At 42.5% G+C, this 22,260-nt stretch overlaps 1 protein-coding gene across 1 annotated transcript in view; it reads right to left on the bottom strand.

Moving 5' to 3' along the window:
- Positions 1 to 220: 220 nt before the first annotated feature.
- Positions 221 to 22,260, bottom strand: part of LRIG2 (leucine rich repeats and immunoglobulin like domains 2) — a gene marked incomplete in the record, with an annotated part of 726,335 nt that continues 704,295 nt past the window's right edge. The window contains 2 exon segments of the mRNA XM_044076985.1: positions 221 to 3,975; positions 16,975 to 17,247. Coding sequence (XP_043932920.1) covers positions 3,788 to 3,975; positions 16,975 to 17,247 — 461 coding nt within the window.

The following is a 22,260-nucleotide window of genomic DNA, read 5'->3' as shown; positions in this document are numbered from 1 at the left end:
CCTGTGCACTTTCACTCACACTCACTTTTGACACTCATGAACAACACTCTCATTACCCTGCAGCTGTGGTCTTTCCCAGACAGCTAACACAAGACATGCTCTACACAACTGACAGCACTTCTGCGAAAACACGCTCATGGATGCCCTCACATCTGATCTCTCATTAACCATCCTAAAAAACATTTTAGGAGACATAAGGAGAAAAATAAAACCACAACAGTTAACAGACAGAAAATCATTTTATCATTTGAAAGTTAACAGAATTCCAGGATACTGAATAAAGTGTTCAGCATAATAAAAAAAAATATTTACATTATAGATGACATTTAATATATGCACAGTGTATACAAATTCTTAAAATCGTACTTATGTACAGTCAACATTAGGAAAAGTTTTTTTTTTTTTTGTTAACAACTAGTACCAAATCTGGTGGATATTCAGATAGCAGCCAAGAACTTGCAAAACAAAAAGGACATTCTACTGTACACATACCTGCAAAACATCTTCTCTCTAGTCTTTTCTTGGGAAATATTCCCAACAGCCTGAAATAATTCAGCTTGTTAACTTAGATTCTAAGTTATGCCCCTTCCTCAGCATCTGCATCCAAGGCACTACTCACTTTGATATATAAACTTGAAAACACAACCAGAAAAACAAAATACAATGCATGCTTTCAAAGCTATTCACAAGGAGTTTCATTAACATACACTGACTGCCAGATCACATTTAAGCACATATACAACTCCGCTCTCTGTATATATTAACTCATTTCCCAGATAGCAGATTAAACAAAACAAACTAATGTTGACCATCTGGCACAAAACTTCTGCTTTACTGTAGAAATCTTACAATTTCAAATAATATAAGCACATTGCAACATTAGACACGTTCCAAGATTATGCATTCTGTTATGACCATTAAACTGGAAAAAAAATTCTACTGTTTTATGTTGTGTGTTCCAATTCTGACATCTAAAGAAACAAATACTGTCTGTATTAATGACAATATACATTATTTTTAACAACAGAAAGAATAAAACCCTACTGGTCTGATGTGCTCAGCTGTAAAATGAGCTCTCATGCTGCAGTACAGATCAAACAAAGCATCCAAGGAAATAAAAACATTAAAATGGTATAGGGCAGCTATTTATATCATTGTCACTCATAAAACTTTACTCTGTACTACTGAAAGGAATGTTTGAACCTCCCACAAGAAAACATCACACTAAAGCCCACACTTCCACAGCTGTACAAGTACCAGGAACAGTGCTCCACTGATGTATTGCAACATTCTTGGTGAAAGATGTAGAAGCTTCCATTTAGAATAACACTAAAGTCACCATGGCTGCCATAGCACTCAGTACTGTGGCTAGCTATTTAAAAAAAAATGTCCTCTCGCATCCAAGGAACAACAAAAAACAAAATGATATACATATGCCACATGAAGCACTGAAGCTCTTCAGCCCTGACCACAAATGAAGCGATTAGCATTCATTTATGAATGCCTGTGCTGTACTACCAACTGATCAGCATTTGCAGATCACTCCCTGAGGCAGCTGTCTCCTTGGTCCTATCCTAGCTTCTAATCTGCCCTCCCCACCATACCATCTAACCATATGCTACTCAGAGGGGAACAGGACATTGAATCTCAAGCCTGATGACTGAATTACAATTCATCAGATGCAACCTATCAAATGTCACTCCTGCACATTACTGCCACTGACCGCAAATCCTGATCACTAAGCAGTGCTATTCACTGCTGGTTTGCTGACTTAGGGACCATGCAGTCACAGAGAAAGGGAAACTGCTGCTTCTACAAATCAGCAACAGTTTCTTTTTCTTCGTATTTCTGCAATCTCATAACTGATACAAAATTCATACAGATAAGCAGAAAAGGGTATTGGGGGGGGGGGTACAGGGGAACTTGTCCCCTTGCAAAAATGCTTACTTTGTGACAAGGTCCGAGACAGATTATGTGCTAAAGGTAATGGTGTGCCATGGACTCAAGACACTCTAGATATGACTTAATGACTGATGTTCTAAGTTATCAAATCAGAACCTGATTTTAGCAAAGCTATGAAAAAAAAGCACAATGAAGACTGTATTTAATAAGACAAAGGAATAACACAGAACCTCATATGGATAAGAAATGGGCCGATGAACAAGACTGAGGACACTCACTAACTACTTCTGACAGGAATATATATGTATTATATATATATTATATGGTTAACTTCTTGTAACCACTTTGGTTCATTTTAAACACTATAACGAACCTTGAAAATTTTATTTTATTTTAGAAGTTAACTGGGTAAGTGAACTAGACCCTCCTGGTCCCTTTTCAACCACTACCGATGCCACAAGAGCTGGGTATGACAGTTTATGGAGGCCAATCAAATGGTATGTCATGGAGTAAGAAAGAAGAAACCGTAGTAATCAGAAAAAATGCCCATGAAATGAGAAGAACATGCAAATTTGACTCGGATGCTAACTGGATGTAGGCACTGAACTTTGGACAATGGAACTCTGATGCAGAAACCTTGACACCAAAGCCACTACCCTGTCTGGTAAACTTAAGGCCAGATTCAAAAAGACTTGCTTTTGGTGCAAGTGGCTCACTCTGATGTGTTGCACCAAAGAAAAATCACTTTAACTGACCGCAAATCTTTTGGAATCTGGTCCCCAGTGTAAGCATGTTTATACGCAGACCTTATGCCAAGTTACGTCACTTATCCAAAGGGCAAATCTTCTGGAATTGGGGTAAGCTTACAGCACAGTAAGTCACTTTTACTACCCTTAGTCACTGAACACGTACATAATTAGAGTCTGGCTGAAGAACAGGCTAAGCAGCACAACTTATCACTCTAATTCTGCATTTTTGGAGGAAATAACTTCAAACAACACTGCACTGTACTACATGGAGGACAAAAAAGATGAAACTAGCCAGTTTACTGTCTAAATCAGAACCTGGCATCATCATCGTGGCAAAGATTATAAAAGATCAGTGACAAAAGAACAACATCAGAAAAATTGCACAGCTGTGGAAACGTGTACTGAAAGACCAATGTGGTAGCTGTAAACATCTGATTTATATACCTCCATTATATGAAAAAAAATCATCTGTTAAATCAAAAATAAAGTATTCAGTAACATATGCAAACAAATCTGGCTTTATGTGTAAACTTGATTAAGTACAGTATGGAGTATACAATTATCATACAAGAATATGATGCTATTTCAAGGTACCAACAAACAAGCTGCAAAATGAAAAAAAAAATACATCTAACTGACAAGCAGTTAAACTTTTTTGGCCATCTACATGACAATGCAGACAGAAACTTTAGGAAATTATCACAGCACTCGGAAATTACTTGTAGAACACCAACAGTGGAGCAATAAACATTTAAAGTTCTTGCTCTTTTTGGAGGGTACCCTTCACCACAGGGTACAAGATATAGCAAGTCAATGCAAACAAGAATTTGCAAAGAACAGTAACTACTACACATACGGATTCTTTTCATCAAGCTTCTTTATATGCACCCTACTTGTATCTCTTTGAACTAGTACATTCAAAATATGAAACTGCAGACAGGAAGCGTACCAAATATTTATTCATCTTGCTGTCCCAGTTCTTGGAGTACCAGGTTTCTGTCTTAGTATGTAAAGCCTGCAAATGTATACATAATACATATATGTATGTACGTATTTTGGCCATTATATTTTGTCATTCTGAGGTAGTGTAATAACAGATTGTTTCTGCGCCAAACTCCCTTGTCCTCTGTTAACTTCTATGTAGTGCCTTTACACTCCTGTATGCTTTGAGTCCTGCTAAGACTTATTTTTTCATGTGAATTGTGCTCCTTTTCACAATCAACAGCTTGATTCTCTCTGACAGGTGCAAGCTGCTGAGTTATTTGAGGGCATGTACCCTGTTCCACTTCTTGGTTCATACTCCACATCAACCTGGGATTAGTGTCTGAAAACAGAGGTATTTAAAAAAAATGTCAATACCCGTAAGAAAAACAGGTCACAGTATAAAAAAAATCCACAAATCATATCATATAACCACCTTTATCAAAACTAACCAAGTAAAAACACTTGCACAAATTATCTGAATTTTCTCAACTTGACGTGTTGCTCATGGGTGTTTTCTGGAAACTCATTCAGACCAGTTTTTTTTTTTTTGGTAGTGGTGGTGGTCTCACTGGATCAATAAGAACATAAATGCTTCAAGCTAGTAAAATCATCTTTGTGCTTTCCTTACGTATATTCTACTAAGCACTGGCCAGGCCAAGGAAGCAATATCATCAAAGATTAGCCTGGCTGAAATCTCATTCACCATTGACTGGTCAACTCAAACAGCTTGTGTACAAGGATTAAAAACAAATTATATTAGTGATAATAACAGATGCATTACTTATTTTTCCAAAACAACATGCTTAAGGACACACACACACACACACACACATACACACACAAAGACAAGGAATTTAAAAACATTTACACATATTAGACAAGACACATTTACCAAGACTTAAGCATACCCTTTCCGCCTCTAAATTCCAAAGTGCCTCTCACAGTCAGATAATAAAAACCAGTTTAGCAACTTTGTTGTACCACATTGGAAAGTTCCGATAAAGGTTCATTCCTTGTCACTATGCACTGTACATACACCCATGTTTTAACATTTTCTTCAGTCTTTCCCACATAAAAAATATTTTTATCTTCAGTCTAGTAGATGTGCCTTTAATGCTACTACACACTGAATCAGATGCATTTTATTTCAAAATGCCTACCTCTTATCTAACCTCATGACTTGAATTTTACAAGGCACATGTCTGTGCACTAGAAACCTCATTAGCTTTCTCTTAAGAGTTGTACGACAACTACAAACAGAGCTGTGGGACTTGCAGCATGGTGCTGAGCTGAGGAAACTGAAATCATTGCCCCCTCCACTCCTACGTAGGGGGTAAAAAAGAAATAAAAAGCAGAAGGCAAAGAAAAATCACAACAAACACTTAAAGGTGAGCCAGATTAGCAAATGGAAAAGAAAGGACAGTAAAAAAAACTACCAAAAATGGACATAAAAATTGAAATGTAATAGGAGCAACAGACCCTAGAGGGAAAGACCCTCAAAACACAGAAGACTTGAGACAAGGAGATCCAGGAGATATAAAAGAGAAGCTGGATAAAGTCTGAAGTGATGCTAAAAGAATGAGTGATAAACTTTTTGAACATGTCCAAAAGACGGGTAAGCACATTGATAGGACTGAGAATGTAATGTTGAGCCACTCAAATGAAACTGAAGTGATGAAAAAAAAAAATGAACAAGGACCATACCATACATCTGGCAGAGATCGAGGTCTTATAAGGAAGAAATGGCAATAGAGTTGGAAGACAGGATGAGGAGAGAAAATCTGAGATTTAGAAAAGTGCCAGAAGTGTTGGAAATAAAGACTGTAAAGGCAAGATGGTTAGACATCTCAGTAAATGGATGGGCATTTCCCAAGTAAAAACTGTTTCAGGCCATGTACATAGGGTATACAGCCATCCCTGTGCACAAAGGTGGGTCTTCTACAGACGCCAGAAATTATAGGTCCATAAGTCTCACTAATCTAATATGCAAAGCCATATTAAAAATTATCATGGAAATAATAAGTAATGACATGGGAACCTCCAGGCACTGGACCCAACCCAATTTGGTTTCATCAAGGGCAGGTCATGCCTACTCAACCTGGTGGACTTCTTTGAGAAGGTCAACAAAGCAACGGATGAGGGCAAAATGGTTCACACTGCCTAACTTGACTTGACCAAATCATTTGACACAATTCTCCACTATGCCATTGTTGACAAACTTAAGAGGTTAGGTAGAATCCCTTATGTCACCCCGTGGCTAGCCAGGCAGCTCACAGACAGGACCCACAGAGTTAGATTTGGGGAGTCCATCTCTAGAAAGAGACCAGTCACATGCAAAGTCCCTCAAGGGCTCGGTCCTGGGACTGCTCCTTTTTGGCATTTTCTCTGAAGTTAAGGCAAATGCCAATGGCCTCTGGCTTACTAAATGTGCAGAAGATTGCAAATTAGGAGCTGTCACTGAATTGCCCACTGACACAAATGCTCTCCAGGAAGGGCTGACACAGACAAATAAATGGTGCCAGAACCATGGACTAAAACAAAATGCCAAGAAATGCATTATAGTATCCTTCTGGAAGTCATCCACCCCTGGAAACCATCACATTGACTACACATCCTAAGAGCTGACCCAGCAGTCAGGGACTTGGGGACATGCATACACAGTAATCGAGCCTTTGACCATCACACATGTGTACTGTACTGAGGAAATCATTCTATGTTGTGCAACTTGTAAACAAAAGTAGGGTATCTACGTCGAAAGAAGTAATTGTTCCACTGTATTCAGCCTTCATCAGACCTATCACTGAGTACAGTGCCCAGTTTGGTATGTACCTAACCAGGCATAGCCAACAACTGGAATGTCCACAGAGGTTCCACACTAAAAGAATATAGCGCGTAAGTAACATGTCCTATGCAGATTGCTCAAGGCCCTATTATCCCTGTATTCTGTCTCCTACAGACTGTTGAGCTTGGCATTCAAGACATTGTCAGACCCCACTCTGATGGACCTCCTGCATATCCGCAAATCAAACAGCATCACAATTACCCATTCTAAACACTTAAACCTTGCCTGTGATATAAACAGGACTTGCTGGAGAGACAGGTATGTATTCCAGAGACTACCCCTTCTCTGGAACAGACTCCCCCATTCATGTGAAGCAGAATTCCTCCCTAAGCCAATTCAAGTGCAACTTGAACAACTGGATGAGGAACAGGAAATTCATCCCTGGTTTGGCACCAGTCTCTCTAATGAACACAGGCAGCCTGTAAATGGTTTAATCTCCTAGGTCCCTGCTTGTAAATATTGCATCTCTCAAGCCCCTGCCTACATGTATCAAGGGTACCACAACTTGTCAGAGATCCAAACCCCTGCTTACACGAATCAAGGGTACCACAACTTGTCAGAGATCCAAGCCCCTGCTTACATGAACCAAGGGTACCAGAAATCGTCAGAGATTTTGGATACATGGCTGGGTTCAAAAAAGCCCTTGTGGTTGTTAGCCTAGTACACACCCATGAACCCATGTTATCAGGCAGCATGCTAGAGACAGAGACCCACAAGATCAAGTAAGAAGGATTTTTGCTGTAAAGACTTTGGGGGAAAAAAGTTATGCACTCACCATAACGTTCCATCTGAGTAGTTAGACTATATGTCATCAGCCTGTGGGTCTTCAGATCCACATCGGATCAGACACGGCAGATTTACCAGCTTCTGATCCAAGCTCCAAGCTCCTCCCCTTACCCATAATACCCCTGCATTTCCTTTCTCCCCTCAGATCAAATTTGCCATACCCTGCATAAACCCGATGCAAAAAAAAACTTCCATAACAAGACAAACAGGAAACAGGAGAGCCAAACGAGTTTCTCTACTGTCTGCCAAAGCAGAGAAACAGCAAGAGAGGGTCAGGGGGAAGGAGGGACAGATGGTTGATGACAAATGAAGTCTTAACTACTCAGATGGAACATTATGGTGAGTACATAACTTCTTTATCTGAAGTAGTTAACTTCATTTGATCATCAAACTGTGGGACAGAGACCCCAGCTACCAAAAACCTTGGGTGGCCCTCATGGAAGGATATTCCGGAGCACCGCAGAGCCAAAGGATGCTCTCCCTCTAGAAATCATATCCAATTTATAATGAGAAATGAATGTGCAAGATGATGACCAAGTAGCCGCCAAACAAATATCATCCAAGGACACACTGGACCAAAAGGCAGCTGACGTAGTCATAGACCTGGTAGAATGGGCATGTACCCTACCCGGAAGAGACATACCTTTGTCTTTGTAAACCTGAAGAATGCAGAAAGAAATCCACTTGGCAATAGTGACCTTAGAAACTGGTTTATCCAGAAAGGGCCTAGCAAAGGACACAAACAACTGGTCAGACTTGCGATAGGCCTTAGTCCTGTGTAAGTAGAAACATAGTTGTCTATGTACATCTAACAAATGCAGCTTATATTCTCCCCTGTTCTGAAAATTTGGAAAGAAAACAGGTAAATTGAATATTTGTTTCTGAAGGCGTAAAAGGATCTAAATCCCTCTGAGAAGCCCAGATAGAAAAACGCTTCCACTTACCATGGTAAACTTTTCTGGTAGACGATTTATGAGCTGCCACCAGAATAGATTTGACCGGGGAAGAGAGACCAAGAGTCCTAACAATCAATGGAACTGGAGCAGCCAAGCCATGAGAGAAAGACCCAACACCTCGGATCCGACGCCCAGGCTTTGGCTCAGAGAGCCGCTGAGATCAGACTAGCTGGCGTCGAGGTAACCGGTACCATCAGCGCCAACCCCCTGACTCCGAGATCTTTCGGATCCAAGAACTCAGATACCGGTGGTCGGACCAGAGAAGGAGAAATCAGGGGGAAAAAGGGAGCAAGCTCCTCCCTCCGGAGGGAGAGGGGGGGGGGCTGGCAGGTCCCCCATCTGAATCTGGGTGCGAATGAACCTTCACATCATCTTGTCCATGTCTGCTGCGGATAAGCTCCTCGTGGATTGCGAAGAGGCCACCGATGCTGGCCGGGAGGGCTGGTGTATGGAGGCCCTGGAAGGAGGTCTACGCTCCTCTGGTGAAAATCTCAGCGATCGGAGCCGAAGAGACGTTGGCCTGGAAAAGTACAGTTGTGTACACTTACCATAAATGTAGATGTTCGAGTGTATTCACTGTTGCAGTCATCACATTTGGGTTATCTGCTTGCAGGTAGCCCTCAGTCGGCCTGATTATCAAAGTCTTGGGTCCTGCGTCGGTTGCTGTCTCATCTTCCATGACGTCAGGTAGTCAGGGATATAAAGCATGCAGCCGACGCCATTACATCAGTTTTTCTTGCCCCAGATGTCAGGTGCCCCCATAATGGGAAGCAATTATATACAAGGTCACACCTCCAACAAAAAAGCAAATATACCAGAAAGCTTTAAGTATAGTAAACAAGAACAGAGGTATAGTCAATACAGGTATAGTCAATAGAAGTCTGGGGGCTGGACGGAGGGTAACCAGGACTACAACAGTGAATACACTCGAACATCTACACTTATGGTAAGTGTACACAACTATACTATGTTCTCCGTGTTTCTCTGTTGCAGTCATCACATTTAGGTAGATTCCCAAAGCTAAGGATGGGAGGAGGAAATTAGATAGCATTAGGACCAGCTATGAGGCCCTGCAAGACTGCAGTCGCAAAGCCAGCTCTGAAATTAGAAAAAATTGGCAAGTGGTAATGCTTGGTGAAGGTATGTACAGAACTCCAGGTAGCAGCTTCTAGGATGTCTCTGGTAGGGACACCTCTGATAAAGGCTATAGAGGTACATGCAGCCCTGGTTGAATGTGGTCTTATCCCCTGTGGGGTAGGTCTTCCATGGTGCTTATAGCAGAAATTAATGCAATGGCCTATCCACTTAAGAAATGGTTTGCTTTGAAATGGCCTTCCCCTTTACCCCTGCAGCAAATGCAGCCAGCAATCAGCAGCTGTTACGATTTCCTGAGAGGCTTAGTCCTGTCCAAGTAAAATCTAAGTTGCCTGTGCACGTCCAAGGAGTGCAGTATTTGTTCCCCTTTGTTCTGTGGATTAGAAAAGAAGGTTGGCAAATGAATGGACTGATTAAGGGCCACACTGGATACCACCTTGGGCATAAAGGAAGGATTGGTCCTGAGGGGCACCCTGTCCGCATGAAAGATGATGAAAGGCTCCACTGCCATGAGGGCCTGTAATTCAGACACCCTTCTTGCTCAAGTGATGGCTAGAAGGAAGGCTGTTTTCCAAGAAAGAAATTTCAACTCTGCATTTGCAGCTGGCTCAAAGGGAGGTAGAGTGAGCTTTTCCAATACAAAGTTGAGGTCCCAGGCTAGAGTAGGGGCTCTCTTGGGTGGTCTTAAGTTTTTGGCCCCTCTAAGGAATTGCTTCAGCAGTGGATGAGAGAAGAGGGGTGGTTCTGTATTGTAATGAGCTGACATGGCTGAGGCATGAATTGTGATGGAAGAAAAGGAAAGGCCCTTGTGAAGCATCTCAGTGAAGTACTGAAGAATATGAGGTAAATTGGGCACAGCTGTGCCTATCCCCCGAGTTTGGCTCCAGGAACAGAATCTTTTCCATTTTTCAGCATAGGACTTTCTAGTACTAGGCCTTCTTGCCTCCAGAATGACATCCACCACTTGCTTACTGAGGGGATGGTAACAGAGAGGTCAGGTAATTAGCCAGGCTGCAAGGTTCAGGGTTTGAAGCTGTGGGTACAGAATCTGGCCCTCCTGCTGGGACAGCAGGGCATGGGTCTGAGGCAGGTGCCATGGTGCCAGCAGTGACACACTGCGCAAGAGGGGGTACCAGTGTTGGCGTGGCCAGTCTGGTGCAATCAATATTATCTTTGGTTTGTCCTGTTTGATCTTTAGTAGCACTTTGGAGAAGAGAGGCAGAGGGGGAAAGGCATAAACTGATAGGTTTTTCTAATGGACAGGGCATCCACTTTCCAAGCTTGTTTGTGGGGAGTCCTTGTGCAGAATTTGTCCAATTGGTAGTTCTGAGGGGGGAGGCAAACAGGTCTATCTCTGGGCTCCCCCATTTGTTTCTCAACATGTTGATTATCTTTGGTTCCAGTTTCCACTCATGTGGGTCCATGGGATTTCTGCTTAGGTCGTCTGCCAGTGTATTTAGCTTTCCTGGCAGGAATTGAGCTTGTAGGTGCACTTGGTAGCTCAAGGCTGTGATCCACAGAGCCATGGCTAGTCTGCAGCGAGGGTATGAGTGGGTTCCCCCCTGCTTGTTTATGTACCACATAACTGTGGCGTTGTCCGTCTTTACCGATAATTGTCCTGGAAGAATGTGGTCCTTGAAGGCTGTCTGAGCATTCTGTACAGCTAACATTTCTTTTTGACTGATATGCAGGTGCATCTGACTTGGGTTTCATTTGCCCTGAATGCACTGCCCTGCCAAGTGAGCCCCCCATGCATAGTCTGATGTGTCTGTTGTTAGGGTTTGGGTGGCAGGGGGTTGAGTGAATGGCAGTCCCTTGTTTTGGTGGCAGGCCTCTGCCCACCAAAGAAACTCTGTCTTTATACAAGGAATGATAGGAATCATTGATTCTAGATCCTGAGAATGTTGACAACATAAGCTTTTTAGATACTATTGTAGTTTCCTCATATGCAGTCTTGCATATGGAATTAGTAGAATGCAAGAGGCCATGAACCCCAGGGCTTGCAGTATTTTCCTTGCAGATAGCTGGGTCTTTGTGGCCAGTAGTTTGAAGTAGGTTGTCAAATGAACTTGGTGAGGTAGGCCATCTGGGAAGTTGTGTTCAAGCTTGCTCCCAGGAATACAATTTGTTGGCAGGGTACAAGATGTGATTTTTTTTTCGTTTATGGTGTACCCCAGAAACATTAGTAACTTCTTTACAAATGCCAGATGATTTAATAGTATGTCCTGGCTTTCTACCTGAATTAGACAATAGTCCAGGTAAGGGTATATTTGAATATTTCTTTGCCTGCAAAATGCAATGACTGGAGCTAGGCACTTTGTGAATACCCTGGGCGCAGTAGATAAGCCAAAAGGCAGTGCAGAGAACTGATAGTTCATGTAGCCTGCTCTGAAACATAGGCATCTTCTGCAAGATTCCCTTATTGGGATGTGCAGGTAGGCTTCCTTTAAATCCAGTGTTGCCAACCAGGCATCTCTGTCTAGCATAGGAAACAGCTGATGAAGAGTTAGCATCTTGAATTTTGGGATAACCAAAAAGGTGTTTGGGATAGACAAGTCCAGGATAGGACGCTAGGAATTGCCTTTTCTGGGTACCAGAAAAAGTCTTGAGTAGAAATCTTGCCCCCATTCTTCTTCTGGGACAGGTTGAAAAGCCCTGATGTTTAGAAGAGAGAGCAACGTGCTTCTGAGCCTCTGCCCACTGATTTGGGGGTAGATCTGGCCAACCATTTGGGGTTGGTAAGGAGTGGAAGTGGAATCTGTATCCTTGGGAAACTATATTTAAAACCCATTTGTCCTGGGTAATGAGTTCCCAATTTTTTGCATGCAGGGCGATTTTTCCCCCTAAAGGAACAGTCAGTTGAGCAGGGCTTGGAAGGTTTAAAGTTAAGTCATTGAGACAGTTTACGATAGGGGGAAGTCTTACTACTCCCTGCTTTGGAAGTGGGAGCCCCCCACTCCTTAGGCCTGTGAGTACCTTGAGACTGAAGCCTGGGTATTCTGCTGGTTCTGGGTTTGAACTGAGAAGGCCTGGAAGAGGCAGGAAATGGCCGATTCTTAGAGGGCCAAAGCCTATTAAATCTGGGAGGCTGTACTTGCAGGAAATATTTAACAGTTTGCATAGATTTAGCTTTTTCCTCCATTTTTTTAAGTACTTCTTCTGCTTTGTTGCCAAACAGTTGGTCTTGGTTTAATGGAGCATCCAGTAATTTAGCTTTAACATGATCTGGCAAAGATTGCTCCTTAAGCCAAGCATGCCTTCTAAGTACAGACCCAGTGACAGTAGCCCTGCAAGATGCCTCTAATGAATCAAAACCACATTGCAAAGTATGTTTTCCAACTTGTTCTGCAGAATGCATTAAATCCGGTAATTCTTTATTTTCAGCACAGTCAGGAATCAACATCATTTTCTGTCTAAGCAATCCAATAATATGCTGCTGATACTTTAACATATGAACCTGACAGTTTAAGGCCCTAATGGCCAAAGTTGCAGAAGTGTATACCTTCTTACCCCATCTATCCAGCACCCTGGAATCTCTATCAGAGGGGGTAGGGATTTTGGCAGCAGTAGCCTTAATGCCCTTGGATTCCTGTGAAATGGTCTTAGGATCCGCAGTACGATTTTTAAAGAGGAACTTGTGAGAGTCAGGTACCCTGTAATACCTATCAGGTTTTCTGGGAGCAGGAGGTAAAGTGTCAGGGGACAGGCTAGATTCCGATAAGGCATCATCTACAATGTCCAGTACAGGAGGGATAGCTAAAGGCCTGTGTTGAGGCAGGAGTAAGAATTCCCTAAGCCTCTTTTTAGAGTCAGAGTAATCCTGGCTTTCCCAGCGGAAATGCTCCCTAAGAGTATGCAGGGTTTCACCAAAAGAGAAATCCCCTGGAGGGGAAGCAGAGGGAATGGAGTCTTCTGCATCAGAATCCCTCATAGGTAGATAACGGCAAATCCTGGTCATCAGAGAAAACAGAAATTTCAGAATCCTGATCAGAAGAATCAGAAGGAAAATCAGTCCTAGGTCTCTTAAAGGGAGAAGGGTGGCTTCCCCTGATTAGAGTCATAAGGTCTTCAGCTATTCTTATCATTTGTTTTTTAGGCATAGGGGCCTGACCATGCGGTCTAGGCATCGGTTTTCTGGGCATGGATCGAGTTTTAGGCCTTGAAGAGGAAGATGGTGTCGGTTTAATATGCAAGTCAATAGGCATGAATACACCCTCAGAAGCCGGTACCTGCACAGCGGCTCTGGACCCATCCAAGGTAGAGACATCCACAGGTTCCACAGTCGAAGAAGCATCTCGTGGCATACCGGACTCCGAATGCGTCTCAGTAGAGGCCTGCGAATCTGAAGTAGTGGGTATTAGGGGCTGCGACAGCGCCCCACTGAGTACCGGTGAACTGGCGACTAGCTTAGGAGAAGCGTCATCGGCAGCTTTGGACCTATGCGGTCTGTCTCTGTCTTTATCTGTGTGTTTTTTTTTTGGAATGACGGTAGTCGGGTGGCTTATCGAAGCCATTTCTGGATAATTGAATCAAGTACCAAAATATTTAGATGCGAAAATGAACTGACGACGAATAGTACAAGGTTTGAATAAGGCACAAAACCGACAGTGAGGTACTTCGTGGTCTGGGCCTAAGAAAGGAATGCAGTACAAATGAAAATCTTTATGAGGTATTTGCTTTCCACAAGAAATACAACTGTTAACTTTTACTGACATCGGTTTAGAGCAAGAAAAAGGATCCCCAACGGGGTACTTAGCTTAGTTGAAGACTTCGGATCCGAAACTCAAAAATGAAAATTTCAGGAGTCGGCCGACCGGCACTTGCGAACTGCGTCTGCTTTGGGCACTGCACGGCAAGAAAGATTGATGTAATGGCGCCGGCTGCATGCTTTATACCCCTGACTACCTGACGTCATGGAAGATGAGACAGAAACTAACGCAGGACCCAAGACTATCAGGCCGACTGAGGGCTAACTGCAAGCAGATAACCCAAATGTGATGACTGCAACAGTGAAACACGAAGAACATCAGCTAACTCTTAGGAGGAGGACCAGCCGGATTTGACCTGTCCAGGGACCGCTTCCTCCCTTTTCTGGACTCCCTGTCTACAGGGGGAGGAAGAAACAATGGCAAATGTAGAGGATACGGTCATGGCCATGACTGCCACAGAAGAAGAGGAGGCAGCTGTCTCCATAGTAGGGAAGAGGGCCTTTCAGAATCAATTTCACCTTACAGTCCTTAAGGGCCCTGGGATTGAACCCTGCACAAATAGGGCAGTCCACCAACAAATGGGCTGCCCCCCCAAACACACAATGCACAGTGTGGCCATCCGCAGTGGACAACTTATGGCCACCCTCTGTGCATTTTCTAAACGCTAACTTGGCCTGATCTGCCATGTTCCAACAAAAACAGGTACAATCGTAGCAGAAAAGGATTTTAAGCTACCCAACTCGACACTCACACACACACACACACACACACACACACACACACACTCGCTTGTAAGGAGGGGAAGGGGGAAAGGCCTACAACCCACTACCAGAAAGAATAAGCACGACACGAAGGGGAGGAAATGCAAAGGATGAACTAACCTACCTACACTCACAAAAACTAACACTCCACCAGAAAAATAGCCAAAAACCTGCCTACCAACGCCTGGAGCTCAGGATCACGCTGCTTGGCAAAGCCGCGGCAATCGAGATCTGTGGGAAGGAAGGAGATGCAGGGGTATTATGGGTAAGGGGAGGAGCTTGGATCTCGGAACAGAAGCTGGTAAATCTGCCGTGTCGAATCCGATGTGGATCCGAAGACCCACAGGTTGATGATCAAATGAAGTTAACTACTTCAGATAGTCACTTTTGCAGGCACTCTGGGAGCAAGGAAGGAACTGGAAAAAAAAACTGGACTCTCAGAAGTGCTAACTTTTTTGACATGACCAACGGGAACAAGCTTAAAAGACAGTATTAAATCTCACAAAGTATGGGGCTTGGGAATGGCCCATGGATGGGTCCAAGATGGAGTGCCGGAAAGGCAACTGTCAAGCTACTGTAGTGCCTAGCAGGCTCAGCCCCAGATACCTGGCAGATACAGAGTTTCAAGTTAGATCACGACAAAAATAAAGAAAACGTGACAGCTTGTGACCTGAACTGACCTCAAGCAGCTGATAGCTGCCATTATGAAGTAATCATGATAAGTAACAACAAAACTGCCAATAGGAGATAAATATGTTGCTTTTGAAATTACTGCACCTATCTATCCCTGCATAACAAACACTGCTGCATCTTCTTAATGAACCTGATAAACACAAGGAGACACAAAACAGCTGGACAGATGGTGTAGCTCCCATGAGGGTGACCCCTGATAAAAAAACAAAAACAATGACATTCTCAAGCTCTATCCAGATATGCTTCCACAATGGTCTTACAGGTTAGTGTGTTCCAGAAATTCTCAAAAAATCTTGTTACTGAAGATACTACACAGAGTCAAACTGGCAAGTGCATGTAGGTTTTCATGTGTAATACTAAACTATTAATTTCTTTTCCAAACACATATAGGGAAGAGAATAAAAATAGAGCATATGTGGCTGCAAGTTTCACTTTTAGTGTCTTCATGAAAATTAATAAAGCAAAAATACTGCTAAATACAAATAGAAAAAGTAGCCATGGGCACAATAATCTCTTCATAGAGTTTATACACAAATTTCAATAAAATAAAATTAATGAAATGTTGCTAAAGTAAAACTACCATAAAAAGCATATGCTACACAGTCAGCTGATGAAGTCAAATGAAATAAATTATGCAGAAAATTTGAAGACCAATCTAGGAAAGGAATGGGAAGCATGTTATACTGGTTTAAAATCAGTCATGCTACATAAAGGCAGTTTAGAATTAAACTAAAAAAAGCTATAAGTAAAGAGTCAAATATGCCTCCTTAAAATGAAAAGGGGGAAAAAATGGAAAGCGACAAAGCAAAATGGTACTTAAAAATCACAACGAATGCCAAAGTGTGCAAACTAAACCACAACACTTGAAAGAAAGATCAGTGGAATAAGAATATAAAGTTCAGCGCATAATAAGAATATAACGTTTAGCGCATAAAGGTATCAAATAAATGCTAGTAAAAGCTATCAGCACTGCGTATGCTTCAGAGAAAAAAAACAAGACCACAACTACTCAGTGTGGAGCTCACAATGATAAAACAAGGTGTCACAAAGTTAGAGCTAAATGAAAGCGAGAGACCTAAGAATACTGTGATGTATATGGGAGGCTCCCTGCCTAACTGCACAAATACACAAACACCATGGTGATATATATACTTTAGAGAAACACTAAGAAAAGCCTTCTGCTATACATACGATTGTAAGAAAACTCAAATGCAGAACGCATAAACCTAATTTTACAATCAATGCATCTTCAATGTCTAGTGCACTGATTACTCCAGCCATGATGGATCAACAAAAACAAAACTGCAGTCACCACTGTAAATTTATCATGAGCAAAGGAACACTAATCACAAACTCATTCCCCCAAGTGTCAGTCACATTTTCCTTGTGTACATGCAAGAAGCACCTGCTCAGCTACATCTACGTTTAAAATTCCCCTCGACCCTGCCAGTGAACTATGTAGTGAACACACAACTTAAAACCAGGAACACAACTTACCACTGATAACTTGTGTGCTATGCCTGGGGTTGTTCATCCCTTCATGTTTGACAAGGAAGGTAGACATGTCCTTGTCTGCTACCGTACTACACAGTGATGCATCTTCGTGCTGCACAGGTCCAATGATTGCATCTCTAGGAATCTGAACCACAACAGTGGATCGTGTTGGATCCTCTTCTGCAATGTACGTATATGGACAGTACTCTCTAGTCCTTGAATAGATGTTGGCATTATCATAACAATCAGAGCAAATAACCATTGGTGATGGACCACCTAAAACAGGGGTAATTAAGAAAAAAAACATTTAGAGTTGTCAAATAAAAATGAATGCTTTTCATAAGGCAAGTCTCCTAAATTCTAATTCAATATTACTGCACGAGTGAAAACAAACCATCATATTAAAAGGTGACATAAATACAGTGGGTGACATTTTAGCTGCAGACTTAATTGTGACAAGCCACTTTTTATCAGTAGTAATAAAAAAAAATACTTATTAATGATTCTGTGTATGTGTCTTGAATGCAAGCATCTTATTAGAAGTCCATAAATTTTTTAATGTGAACTGCCACTGAGGAACAGACATATGGCCTCTTTTATACAAAGTTAGTGCATGCAGCTTTTCAGAAGGTTTGCTGTAACAGTCTGGCACTAAGCTTAATTTCAACTAGGGGGTTGGCCTCTGCATAAAAATGTGCGTCTAGTAAGTTTTTATTATTAATAAAAATCATACGTACTTCACTACAAAAAATGTATTTTTCGTGTTAATGTACCATCGGTACAATGCCATGCTTTCTTGTTTTTAAAGCTGTGGAGTCAAATTCAGAGGTATGATGCACAGTATACTGAAAGATATGAACTACAGTCTTAAGTGTTTTTTTATTCAGCTAAATACTCTTATCAGCTGAAAGTTGTGTAATGATATCTCAAAGTGTGTCAAAGACAGGACACTCTGGCTTTAGTTCATGTGCCATAACTGCTGGTCTGACATTTTCCATTATTTTTTTGTACTGTGGGATCCAAGGTAAACTTCTAGTTAGTATTCAAAGTACAATAATGGCCAAAAGTACTTCTTTACTTTTTTTTTTTTTTTTTTGGTAGCACTGGACTTATGACCCCCCCCCCCCCCTTGCACTCGTGTTGCAGTTTATTACATTAATCCAAAGAAAAATGGCAGCAACCACCAACAAAATTACGTTTTAATCAGGCAAAATAATAAAAATATGGAATAAAATGAGAGTAAAAAACTCTGGCAAAAAACAGTGATGAACGCTTTCCTAAGAGATACAAGTCTCACTTTATTGTTGTGTACTGGCCTACTGTTAGCATCCAAAGCCCTCTTTGCATTCTGTTTTAACCATGGGCACATTTTGCCCTTTCTACACTCTTTCCTAGTCTGTGTGACCTTTTGCACTTTGTTTACTATACCCTTTTCTATAAAATTTCCTTCCAACCGTATTACTTCTTCAAAATTATCTTCCTCAGTACACAGTCTAGACAGTCTCTCTAATTGTCCAGTAATAATATTATCAAAAATAAACCTTGGGTGCATACTGTCTTGTGTTTGGTTTTAGTCCTAGAATATAATGTTTTTACTGACAGACACAGAGGGTGGCCATGACTTATGTTTACATACAGTAACAATATTCATGGGGTATGTAACATAGTCAGACAAAACTGGAAGATCTTGCTTTCTGATGAGAAGATTAGGAAAGTCGTGGGGGATGAACCCAGTTTTGGGTTCAGAAGGAGCAAAGATTTATTAAGTCATGAGAGTAGAAAAGACAGTCAACAAGTTGTTGTGAGGAAAAGGACCAGACCATGTGGGTCCTGCAAGGTGTGCACGTACATCAATAAGGATACTAGCTTTGTTCATCCCACTACAGGTAGGGTATATCATTTTAATGCTAGATCCAATTGCAGGATCATCAATGTGGTTCATCTTGCTACCTGCCAACTATGCAGTTGTTATTATGTAGGGAAAACGAACTGCAAGTTCAAAAATAGGATACTAAACCATTTATCAGCTATCAGGGCACAGAATGAGCATAATGTCCTATACAGGCACATATTTAACCAACAGGGACATTGTTTTAAATTTATGGTTATTTGGAATGTGGTAAAAGGTATCAGAGGTGGGGATGCAGTGAATGACACAGAATGTGAGGAGGCTAAATGGATTGTAGAACTCATAGCACATAGGTATCCAGGACTTAATGATGTCATCCCACTAAAACCTGCCCTAAAGAAAAGGCGGGTCAATTACTGAGCACTGATTGGTTGTTACTCCCTTTAAATGAGTGTTTTTGAAGTGAGTGATTTATCTGATGAAGGGCATTGCCCAAAAGTGCTCATCACTGTTTTTTTCCAGAGTTTTACTCTCATTTTATGCCTTGTTTTTATTATTTTGCCTGATTAAAAAAAACAAGTTAGGTACTCACCATAACGTTCCATCCAAGTAGTTATACTTCATTTTTCTGCAACCTGTGGGTATACGGATCCGTATTGGATCAGAGTTGGCAACTTTTTTTCTAGCATCGGCTTCAAGCTCCGAGCTCCTCCCCTTACCCATAATGCGCTACCATCTCCTATTTTCCTTCAGATTGAGTTTGCTGCAACTAAATACATAAGCAACTCAGCCCAATGAACCAAACCTGAAAAGACAGGGCAAGGTCCGGGGGACGGAGGGAGGGAATGTTGCAGAAAAATGAAGTATAACTACTCAGATGGAACTTTATGGTAAGTACATAACTTCTTTATCGGAAGTAGTTAACTTCATTTTATCTGCAATCTGTGGGACAGAGTCCCCAGCTACTCTGATCCTGGGAGGTCCTTATGGAAGGATATTCCTCAGCACCGCAGAGCCAAAGGATGCTCTACCCCTAGAAATCAGATCTAATTTGTAATGGGAAATGAAGGTATGTGAATTGGCCCAAGTCGCTGTTGCACAAATATTGTCCAAAGGAACCCTAGACCAAAAGGCAGCAGAAGTCGCCATGGACCTGGTAGACTAAGCCTTAACAATACCAGGAGGAGATAAACCTTTTGCTTTGTAGGCATGTGAAATGCAAAGAGTGATCCATCTGGCCAAAGAAACTTTAGAAATAGCTTTTCCCAGAAATGCTTTGGAAAAGGAAAAACAACTGGTCAGTCTTGCGGAAAGATTTTGTTCTATGAAGATAAAAATGAAGCTGTCTATGAACATCTAACAAATGAAGTTTGTATTCACCTTTATTTTGGAAGTTAGGGAAGAAAACGGGCAAATTAATGGACTGGTTTATGTTTGCTTCAGAAGCCACTTTGGGTAAGAAGGAAGGATTAGTACGGGGAGAGACCCAAATAAGGAGGCATGGCAGACAGAGCTTGAAGCTCAGAAACCCTCCTAGCAGATGTAATGGCGACTAGGAAAGCTGTCTTCCAGGACAAAAATTTCAAATCCACCGAAGCTGCAGGTTTGAACGGAGGAGCCACCAATGCCTGTAAAACAAAGGTAAGGACCCAAGGAGGCACTGAATCCTTGACAGGTGGACGTAACAGAAAAGTACCTTTAAGAAAAGCCCTACACAGCCTAGAGGAGGCTAAGGCAATGTTGTCTTCACCAACATGAAAATTAGAAATGGCTGCCAATTGTACTTTCACTGTGGAGGAACTAGCTCTTTGCTGAAAAATGCCAGACAAGAAATCCAACACCGCTGGAACAGGGGCTGTAAAGGGATCTAGTTTTCTCTGTGAGGCCCAAATGGAAAAGCGCTTCCATTTACTGCGATAAAATTTCCTAGTGGAATCTTTAAGAGAAGCCACCAGAATGGATTTTACCGGGGATGAAAGACCAGGAGTCCTGGCAATCAACGGAACTGGAGCAACCAAGCTGTCAGCTTGAGGCTGCCCAGATCGGGCGGACGGGCCCCCGACAGATGGGAGATTAGATCCGGGCAGGGATCCAGAACCCACGGGGGAGCTAAGAGATGAGACCAAAGGAATGGGAACCAAACCTGACGAGGCCAGAACGGGACAATGAGGATAACTCTGCACCACAGTCGGCAAGCTTTCTGAAGAAACTTCGGAATGAGTGGCAATGTTGGATAAGCATACAGAAGACTGGGGGGCCAAGCATGGACAAGAGTGTCTTTGGGGACTTCCCCTGGTGAGGGAATCAGAGCAAAGAACTCGCTGCACTTTGCGTTGGACGGAGATGTGAAGAGATCGCAGCGAGGCTGACCCCCATGCACGGAAGATCTCCTCCGATACTGACCGTTTGAGAGACCACTTGTACGGCATCAGAATAGCCTGACTCAATCTGTCTGCTAAAATGTCGGAGCGTCCCGGGATGTGCGTTGCTAACAGAAACCGACCGGTGGAGATCGCCCATTCCCACACTCTCATTTCCTCGCGACATAGGGGTTAGGATCTGGTTCCCCCCTGCTTGTTGACATACCAGACAACCGACATGTTGTCTGACTGAATTGCAATCAATCCGACAGGAAGGACAGTGTGAAAGGCTTCCAACGCTAAAAGCACTGCCCTCATCTCTAGAACATTTATGTGCAACTTGGGTCTCTGACTGGGACCACGTGCCTTGGACTGTCCTTCCCAAATAGTGTCCCCCCCACCTGAGTTGGGAGGTGTCTGTGGTCACTGTGGCTTGGACTGGAGATGACACGAAGGGGCGTCCTTCTGATATCTCTGGTGAACAAGACCACCAAAGAAGAGACGTCCTGCAGACGTGACCTGATCCTGATCAGAAATTCCATGGGCAGGTCTAGCCAAGGCCATTGAACAGCCAGAGTCCATTGAAGAAACCGCATATGAAGGCGTGCACAAGGGAGAATCAATATGGAGGTAACCATGGAGCCCGGAGATCCTCTCTCGCCTTTGGAGACTTGGAGTTCACTATCTTAGCTATGTGGCACCTGAGGTGTAAGATCCTGTCTGGAGTTAAGTATACCTTCATCTGCAAAGTGTCTAGCCATGCCCCAATGAAGTCTAAAACTTGTACTGGTTGTAACTGGGATTTCTGAACATTGACTGTAATTCCCAGTAGATCTGCCAACTGAATTATGTAATCTCGGGCCAGACACATGTGATGCTTGTTGGGTGCAGCGAAGAGCCAGTCGTCAAGGAAACACCTGAATACCCTGAAGCTTCAGGTGAGCCGCTACAACTGCCATTACCTTGGTGAACACCCTGGGGGCTGTGGTGAGATCGAAGGGTAGGGGTCTGAACTGAAAATGACTGGCTCCCAGCTGGAAGCGCAGAAACCTTCTGGAGCTTCTGTGTATTTTGATGGGG

This window comes from Protopterus annectens, chromosome 7.part0 (genome assembly GCF_019279795.1).
Source record: "Protopterus annectens isolate FY-2018-M chromosome 7.part0, PAN1.0, whole genome shotgun sequence".
NCBI lineage: Eukaryota > Metazoa > Chordata > Ceratodontiformes > Protopteridae > Protopterus > Protopterus annectens.
The sequence above is the reverse complement of the archived record's forward strand: the minus strand, read 5'-3'. Positions and strand labels throughout refer to the sequence as shown.